This window comes from Orycteropus afer, unplaced genomic scaffold (assembly GCF_000298275.1).
Source record: "Orycteropus afer afer isolate SDZICR_OR568_19922 unplaced genomic scaffold, OryAfe1.0 scaffold00024, whole genome shotgun sequence".
NCBI lineage: Eukaryota > Metazoa > Chordata > Mammalia > Tubulidentata > Orycteropodidae > Orycteropus > Orycteropus afer.
Window position 1 is genome coordinate 7,505,853 of NW_006921611.1, and position 10,197 is coordinate 7,516,049.

The 10,197-nt window shown below is 36.6% G+C and overlaps 1 protein-coding gene across 1 annotated transcript in view; it reads left to right on the top strand.

The window, feature by feature from the left end:
- The window catches only part of ADAM32 (ADAM metallopeptidase domain 32), a 448,014-nt gene that overhangs the window by 206,408 nt on the left and 231,409 nt on the right, over positions 1–10,197 (top strand). Inside the window, exon 6 of the mRNA XM_007935060.1 lies at positions 841–1,018. Coding sequence (XP_007933251.1) covers positions 841–1,018 — 178 coding nt within the window. The remainder of the gene's footprint in view (positions 1–840; positions 1,019–10,197) is intronic.

Consider the following 10,197-nt stretch of genomic DNA (forward strand, 5'->3'; position numbering starts at 1 on the left):
GGGGCTCAAGGCTTTTATCCCCTTCCCTGCTCTTCCGGCCTGCTACTCTGGCGTCCCTGCGTTGTCTCTCCTCGCCTGTAAGCCTGGGGCTCAAGCCTTTTATCCCCTTCCCTGCTCTTCCGGCCTGCTACTCTGGCGTCCCTGCGTTGTCTCTCCTCGCTTGTAAGCCTGGTGCTCAAGGCTTTTATCCCCCCTTCATTCTATAGTATAGATTATTTGTTTTCACCAACAAATGTTTCTCAGTGCTTTTTACATGGAAACATGAAATTTGGACCTGAAATTTCTCTGTTCAGGAAAGAATAGTTATACAAGTTGTTTACACTTTAAAATCTTGTTCTTCATTTCTTGTTCACACTGTTTATATAAATAAAATTAATAAAAATTCTATTTGCTTACTGCTAAATGTTATTTTTATAAATTAAATTGCTTGTTATGTATTTCTTTTGTTATATAATCAATGTAATCATTTTTCAAAACTGTTGGAAACCAGGGAGAAATTCATTAAGATTTCTACTTACTATTTCTTTAATTGAGTACTGACTTTTGAAAACAGGGGAATTACTTGATCACTGTAATGCTGTATACCAGAACACCTAGCTGATGATTGGGTAACTTCTGCTGCTTTTCCAAGTATAACACAGAAAAGAAAGAAATAGTTGGTTTTGTGGTTTGGGATAATCTTTCGTCTCTTCCGAGTCATCTCCAACACCTAAAGAATTTGGTCAAAATACCAGGCTCAAAAATTTTTTGTCTCTTTATTATTCTTTTCTTTTTGGTTCTGTCAGTTTCATAATGTAGACTTGATTGAAAACATCTAACATTTTATACTTAACTTTACAGAGGAATATTGCAATTTGAAAATGTTTCATATGGAATTGAGCCTCTGGAATTGGCAGTCGAATTTCAGCATCTTCTTTATAAACTTAGGAATGAAAACAATGAATTTACAATTTTTACCGAAAATAGCAGAAGCATAGAAACAAAACCAGTGGACTATAACATTTTTATAAGTGAAAAAGTGAGTTGTATATATTTTATTACTATTTTCAAAGCAGTATTGCTTTTATTTAATTTTATTTTAAAAAATGAATTAAGAACCCTTGTCTACTGCTGGTGGAATGTAAAATGTTACAGCTGTAAGTTGGAATTGACTGCACAGCCACTGGCTGGATTTTTATTTATATATTTTTTTTAGATATGTCATTGAATGGTGCACATAGTTTGTGCTTGGTTACTAATCCACAGGAGCCATGATGGTACAACAGTTAAGTGGTTGGATGCTAACTGAAAGGCTGGCAATTCAAACCCACTCAGTTGTTCTGTGTGAGAAAGACCTGATGATTGGCTCCTGTAAAGATTGCAGCCTAACATGTGAGCTGAACATTTATGTTAGGTAGATACACTTTTGGAGAGGTCAGTCATGGGAGAATAGAAGGGCTGTGTATGCACAGTGTTTTGGTTACCTAGTGCCACTCTAACAGAAATGTACCATAAATGGGAATGGCTCGAACAAACAGGAGTTCTATTATCTTACAGTTTTGGAGTCTAGAAGCCCATATTCAAAGTGCCAGGCTCTAGGGGCTATGTGAAAGCCTCTAGACCTTGGGCTTCAGCTCCACCTCTTGCTCCTGGCCCACTGAAGCTAGAGGTGTCTCTTCACTCAGGTAGCTGCTGAGGCTGACAAGGCCAAAGTTGACATGAAAAGGCATAGTTCTCGTTATTACCAAACCACACTGCAGGGCATTGATTCAAGTCCATTGAAAGTCCCAAGGTCAGCAGAGCATGGCAGGCTGCTGAACAGTGACTCACCTACATGCAGGGTTCAAGCGTGCAAGAAATGACAGACTGATGCCAAAGCTGCTGCTTATATCTGTGAAGCAGACCATGTCCTTTAAGCACAGCTACTCAGCTGCTTGTGGTAGATCCCACCATGGAATTGATTGTCTGTTTCATCATGGGGAATAACTACTACTAGCTGCCCAGCCACTTAACCAGGCCCAGCCAAGTTGACACACAAATTTAACTACCACACACAGGAAGATAGCTCACGGGCAGGAGTGCAGGGGAAGGAAGGACACAGGAAGGAGGTGGCTATGGGGAGGAAGTGGGAGGAGAGCTGTTACATTGTGGGTGTTTGCAGTCAGTCATGAGACAAAGTGTATGTGAACTGCTGTAGAGAAGATGAATTTGCTCTGTAAACTTTCACCCAAATCATAATAACATTTGGAAAAAAAAAAATAGAGGTTAACAACAACAACAAAAAAAAATTATAGCCTGCAAAATCCTATGGGGAAGTTCTACTCTATCATATGGGGTCGCTATGAGTTAAAATTGACTAAAAGACACCTAACAACACCAACATTAATCCAATAATCCAAGGGTTGATGGTTCAAACCCACCTAGTGGCACCAAAGAAGAAAGTCCTGGAATGTACTATAAGATTGCAACCAGTGAAAATACTATGGAGTGCAGTTCTATTCTGACACACGTGTGATTTCTATGAGTTGGGATCAGCTTGATGGCAGTGGGTTTGGCTTTTTGATTTGGTTTATGTTTTCCCAATATTCTGAAGATTTTGCATATTAAAAAATTTTTATTAAAAATTTATTATTGTGCCCTAAAAATTTTTCATTTTTACTATGCATAGAATTCTATATAAAAATTAAAACAAAATAAACATATTTTTTTCTGAGAAATTTGAAAGCATCACCTTGTAGAAATCAGTATTGCTGATGAGAACTGAGAGGCTAATATGATTCTTAGTTTTTGTTTTAGGTGATTTTTTTTCCTGTATTCTTTTTCTTTTCCCTTCTGTCTCTTCTCCTTGTATTACCTTCTATTTCCGTGATCTCTCTGGAATTCTTATTAAATCAGATATTGGACATACTCCTTTGGGCTTACCTTTTTCTCATATATTCTGTATCTTTTTTGCTTTTTGATTTGCCATCAGGGAAATTTTCTTGCTTTGTTTCCAATTGTTCTATTGAATTCTTTATTTCATGAAAATATTTCCAATGGTTCTTATTATGAGTTTTTCATTTTAAGGTTATATTGTTTGATGCTTGTATAATAGCATGATTTTTGTTGTGATTTGGTGTGTTTATTAGTATAAAAACATTGTAGATATTGTGTCAGTCTATCTTACTGGGAATTTACTCTATTTCTTTTAATGCTATATGCTATTTTGGCTAATATTAATATTGCTACACTGTATGTCCTTTTTATTAGTATTATCTACTATATACTTTTCGGTCCTTTTACTGTTGTGTGTTTCTGACACAGTATGTCTTTTATATTTGTTGTATACATATTTATAGCTTATAGCTCGATTTAATTTTTTAAATTCTCTGAGTATACCTACATGTTTGATTTTTTTTACTCCCAGTTTTTATGTTTACCATGCTATTGTTTCTTCTTTCTCTTTCTCCTTCACTTCTTCATCCCTTTCTGTTCTTTCCATTCTATGTTGGTTTCATATTCATATTTTTAAAATTTAATTTATTTGGATGATATTTGTTTTCTTTTAATTTTTTAAAGGGTTTTTACAATTTATAGTATGAATACTTACATATATATATTTTTTTTTTTTCACTGAAGTACTTCTTTCTATAGGAGTCTGTAGTAGTACAGTCATATTTTTTTCTGCATCTAAAAATGTCTTGGTTTTACTTTTCTCTTGAAAAATAGTTTTCTGATACAAAAGTATAAGTTGACAATTTTTTCCTTTCATTATCGTTAGGATATCAATCTATTATATTCTGATACCTTTTGATGCTGATAAGTGTAAGATCAATCTAAGTATTGTTTGTTTTTAGGAACTTTATGTTTTCTGCCAGTTTTAAAGATTTTCTTTGTCCTTCACATTCAGCAGTTTCACAATGAAATGTCAAGATGTGGGCTGTTTCAGTTTCTCCTTTGGGGATTTTCTCTGTTGTTTGAATTTAAATCTACACACACACACACATGAAAAAGAAAGGACAAATTCATGACTATGTTAGTCTCAAAACCCCTACAAACCAATTGCCTTCAAGTTGGGTTTGACTCATAATGCCCCACGTGCATCAGAGTGGAACTATTCCCCATAGGGTTTTCAGTGGCTGATATTTTGGATATAGATCACCAGATCTTCTGAGGTGCCTCTATGTGGACTTGAACAGCCAATTTTGCCAAGCACTTAACTGTTTTTGTCACCCAAAAAGCCAAACTCACTGTCGTGGAGTCGGATCTGGATTCGACTCACAGTGACCCCTCCTTGGGTTTCTGAGGCGGTATCACTACAGAAGTAGATTGCCTAACCTTCCTTCTGAGGAGTGGATGGTGGGTTTGAACTACCAGCCTTTTGGTTAGCAGTCAGATGCCTTAGGCATTATGCCACCACCCCTAATTTTAGTGCAGCCCAATTTAATTCCTTTTCATTTAATACTGGTCATTCCTTTTATCTGTTTTCTCCCAACCTCTGTCTGTATGAGCTTGCCTTTCTCATGTTAGCAAAATTACATATATATAATTATGCATGTAATTATATAAACAAAGCATTGTTGTAGAGAAACATCATGGAGTCTACTTAAGTAAAAGTGAAAGAAGTTTTTGAGGGATAGAAACAGTCTGGACTGGGAAGATGTCCATTTTCAGAGCAAAATGGCCAATCCACCAGACAATGAGGAAGGAAAAAATTTTGTGCAGTTGGAGCAGGAACTAAGTTATAATACCATATTTGGCTGAAATACGACTAGGAGAGTGAAAAGCATTATATCTAAAAGTGGGGATTTATCAAGAGTAGGTGGATAACATATGTTAGATTACATGATTGGTTAAGGGTACCTAATTGCAAGCATACAAACTCTTTAATTTATTACAGGTTGGTCATAGCACTGTGACAGAACAGTTGTTTGGGTAACCTGCTATAAAATTATTTTCTTAATCATACCTGTTTCTGGGGGTCCATTGCAAAGATTTATTGATAATGCTGTACATCAAGACCCTTTGAGTATAAACTACCACATCTTACAACTGTTTGACCATAGGAGAAAGAACCACTGGGAATAGATTGTGATATCCTGCACGTGCCAGATCTTAGAGAAAATTAATGTCTCTTTTAGGGTGTATGGTCAGCATCAGGGTTTGTTAAACAACAGTTTGAGGAACTGCTGTTATGAGGGAAAAAAAAAAAAAACAAACCCTCAGTGCTGTGAAGTCATTTCCAACTCCTAGCAATGCCTCTTTCGGTTTCTGAGGTGGTATCTCTATGGAAGAAAAGCAGCTTTAAAATTCAACATGGATTCTAGACACACATCAAGACTTTAAAACAGAGACAGGAAGATGGCGTTTTACCTGTAGCCCACATACGATTTCCCTCTAGCATCTTAGTGCCTGAAAATCTAGGTGCAGCAGTTTGAAGCAGGGATTCTGGTGCTCTGAGCAGCTTATTAAATCAGAGAACACAAACTCAGGGGAGTAAGAGTAGAAAAGAGGGAGAGGCAGTGTAACCAGCCAGAAAGAGTAAAATATAGGGGAACTTGCCCTGTAGAGTCCCGACCAGCCAGCAAGACAGGACATCAGAGGGCTCCCTGATGCAGTAGAAAGAATACACAGGAGGACCTGCAGCCACTCCATGGATCTACCTCCAGCACCCACTTTTATTGGTAAACCTGGGACCATAGGGAGTGAGTAGAGAACCCTCTGGCTCCAGATGCTGCTAAATTGGGACCAGACAGGGAAGCTTGCTGCAAATGGATGGACCTTGGGGCAATCTCATGGTGTAGGGAAGGGCACCTATTCCAGGACAGCATTTTGGCATGGAGGGGCCTGGAGTATGGAGTTTTTGTAGCTGTCTGATTCTGGCAGAAAGTGGTGGCCCCCTAACCATTGAGGTCTTTGCCAAACTTGAGCTGTGGGCCTGTGAGTAGCAGTATAACGTCATCATTAGCAGCCTACTCAAAGCCCTGGGAATGGCTACTGGTACCTTGGAGGTTTTGTTTTTCTCTTTTCTTCCTGCTTTCCCCACCTCTCCCCTGCCTCATCCAATCGAAAAACCACATTAAGCCACCACAACAACTGCTGGCTCAAATCCTAAACCCTCTTCATGATGAATAGAGACCTGCATCCACATTCCACACAGTGATTCCATCATCACAAAGTAAACTGCAGAGCAATCAAGCACACCTGAATTAATTAAAAAACAAACAAATAACAACAACAAAAAAACCCCAGCAGCTCCACCTTTGCAAAAATATTAAATCATAAAATCAAGACAAAACAAACCAATATATAACTAACAGTTAAAGATAACTTCAAAATGTCTAGGAAACAACAGGCACCCTCAAATCAAACAAACAAACAAAAAATAGGATAAGAAAGTAGAAATAAAATCCCAAACAAAAGTCCCATTAAACATGGAGGAAAAGGAGCCAATAGAATTATCTGAGAAGGAACTTAGAAGATATGTTTTTAGAACTCTACAAGAGTTCAAGGAAACCCAAACAGAATCAAGGAGAACACAGACACTACCCTGGAAGAAAAAGGAAAACCATTCAAGAAAAAAATAACAAGGTTAATACACAATCAGAACTCATACAGAAACAGCAGTTAGAAATCCAGAAGATGAATACTGAAATTACAGAATTACACAACACAGTGGAAGCACAAAAGAATAGGGTAGAACTGGCTGAAGAATGCATTTCCCAACTAGAAGACAAATCCCTTGACACCACCCTGTATGAAGAAAAATCAGAACAAAGATTTAAGAGAAATGAAGAGAACCTAAGAGTTACATGGGATGACATGAAAATAAACAACATACACTTTATTGAAATTCCAGAACAAGAAGAAGTGAAGAAAAAAACCACTGAGAAAATTGTGGAAGACTTATTAACAGAAATTACCCCCATATCATGAAAGAAAAAAAGATATTTGTCCGAGAAGTTCAAAGAACCCCATAGAGGATAGATCCCTAGAGAAAAACAAGGAGGCCTATCATAATCAAAGTCTCCAAAATCAAAGACAAAGAAAGAATCTTGTGAGCTGCCTGGGACAAAAGAAATATTACTTATAACAATCAAACAGACTGAGTCTCATTACACATCAGAAACCACACAGGCAAGAAAGGAGTGGGACGGCATATATAAAACACTGAAGGAAAAGAACTTCCAACCAAGAATCCTATACCCAGCCAAACTGTCCATTAAATATGAGGGTGAAATCAAGACATTCTCACACAAACAGAAATTAAGGTATTTTTTGAAAACCAGACTAACCCTATAAAAAATGCTTCCAATAAAGAACCCACAACAGAGAACAACAAAATCAGTCACATTACATCAACACTAAAAACAAATCAGAAATAGATGCTCAAAGTAAGACCATAAAACATTGTACACTAAAAAACACGGAAATCAGTCTGCACATGACAAGAGCAACTAACCAAACAAAGGGAATAAAAGTTCTAGGTACAAAACTTCCAAATGGAAAGGAAAACAGGACAATGTCCTTATAGAATAGACTGTTCCAAAAATATAGAGAAAAAATTCACTTCAAGGTAACCACAGAGATAATTAACAATACCCCTAAGCAAACCCAGAAAGAAGGAAAGTATATGGGCTTAGTAAGCACAAAACCAACAATAAAGAAGAAAAGAGAGGAAACACTTGACAACAAAATGAACCCAGCACACAAAAATATATGGACCAAGGAAACACCAACAACGTGACAAAAAAACACAATAGAATGACAGCAATCAATGCATACCTATCACTGATTATACTCAGTGTGACTGGACTAAATGCACCTATCAAGAGAATGGGAGTGGCAGACTGGATAAGAAAAGAAGACCCATTGATATGCAGCCTACAGGAGACCAACCTTAGACACAAAGATAAAAAAAAATTAAGATTAAAGGGGTGGAAAAAAATATACCAAGCCAATGGTAACCAAAAAAGAGCAGGAGTGGCAATATTAATTTCTGATAAATAGACTTTAAGGTGAAAGACAACATAAGAGACAAAGAAGGCCACTGTGTGATGGTGAAAGGGTCAATTGACCAAAAAGATATTATGATAATAAATACGTAGGCACCCAATGAAAGTGCTCCAAAATATGTGAAGCAAATATTAATCGAATTGAAAGGGAAAATAGACAACTCTACAATAGTAGTAGAAGACTTTAACACACCGCTTTCAAGGAGGGACAGATCACCTAGGGAAAAAACTCAACAAAGATACAGAAGAACTCAACACAATCAACCAACTCGACCTCATAAACATCTATAGAGAGCACTTCATCCAACAAATGCACAATTCATATTCTTCTCTAGTGCACATGGATCCTTCTCCAGAATAGATCATATGTTAGGACATAAAACAAGCCTCAATAAATTAAAAAAATTGAATTACTATAAAACATCTTCTTGGCCACAGTGCTATAAAGTTAGAAATTAATAATAGGAAGATCAAGGAAAAATCATCAAACGTGTGGAAGTTGAAAAATATACCGCTCAAAAACTACTGGGTAATAGAAGAAGTAAAGAGTAATAAAATTCCTAGAAACAAATGAGAATGAAGGTACATCTTACCAAAACCTATGGGACACAGTGAAAGCAGTACTCAGAGCTCAGTTTATAGCAATAAATGCATACATCAAAAAAGGGAAAGAAACAAAATCAACACTCTAACTCAACAACTCCAATGATTAGAAAAAGAACAACAAAAGAAACCCACAATATCTAGAAGTAAGGAAATAGTAAATATCAGAGCAGAAATAAATGAAACAGAACAAAACAAAACAAAGAAAAATAGAAAATATCAACAAAACAAGAAGTTGGTTCTTTGGAAAGATTAATAAAATTGACAAATCATTGGCAAATCTAACAAAAGAAAAGAAAGAAGATGCAGATTACTAGACCAGTAAACGAAAAGGGTGTCATCACCACAGAACCAACTGAAATAAAAAAAAAAAATACAGAATATTATGAAAAACTGTACTCTAACAGATTTGAGAACCTAGAAGAGATGGACAAGTTTCTGGAATCACAAGATCTACCTAAACTATCCCACTCAGAGATAGAATACTTGAACAGACCCATAAAAAAGGAAGAAATTGAACAGGTCTTAAAAAAATCTTCCCACAAGAAAAAGTCCTGGCCCTGATGGCTTCACTGGAGAATTCTACCAAATGTACAGAGAAGAGGTGACACCTGTAGTACTCAAGCTATTCCAGAACATAGAAAAAGATGGAATACTCCCAAATTCATTTTATGAAGCAAGCATAATACTACACCAAACCAGGGAAAGACACCACTAAAAAGGAAAACTACAGACCAATATCCCTCATGAACACAGATGCAAAAATCTTCAACAAACCCACCAGCCACTCCTCAGAAGGAAGATGGGGCAATCTACTTCCGTAGTGATACTGCCTTGGAAACCCAAGGAGGGGTCGCTATGAGTCGGGTCTGACTTGACGGCACATAACAACAACAACAACAGAATCCAGCAATATATCAAAAAAATAATACATCCTGACCAAGTGGGATTCGTACCTGGTATGCAAGGATGGTTCAACATCATCAGAAAAATAATCAATGTAATCCACCACATAAACAAAAGAACCATATGATTATGTCAGTTGACGCAGAAAAGGCATTTGATAAAATCTGACACCAATTTTTGTTCAGAACTCTCAGCAAAATAGGGATAGAAGGGAAATTCTTCAACATTATAAAGGGCATACATGCAAAGTCAATGGCCAATATTATTATTAATGGAGAAAGACTAAAAGCATTCCTCTTATGAACGGGAACCAGACAGGGATGCTGTCTATCACTACTCCTATTTAACATTGTATTGGAAGTCCTTGCCAGCGCAGTAAGGCAAGAAAGTGAAATAAAAGGCATCCAAATTGGCAAAGAGAAAGTAAAGCTATCTCTATTTGTAGGTGATATGATCCAATACATAGAATACCCAAGAGGCTCAGCAAAAAAAAAAAACAAAAACAAAAACAAAAAACTACTGGAACTAATAGGTTCAGCAAAGTGGCAGGATACAAGGTCATCATACAAAACTCAGTTGGATTCCTTTACACCAACAAAGAGACCTCTGAAAAGGAATAAGGGAAACAAAGTGTTCACAATAACTACTAAAAAGGTAAAATATCTAGGAATAAATCTTTCTTTTTTTTTTTTTTAAATTTTATTTTGATTTGGGT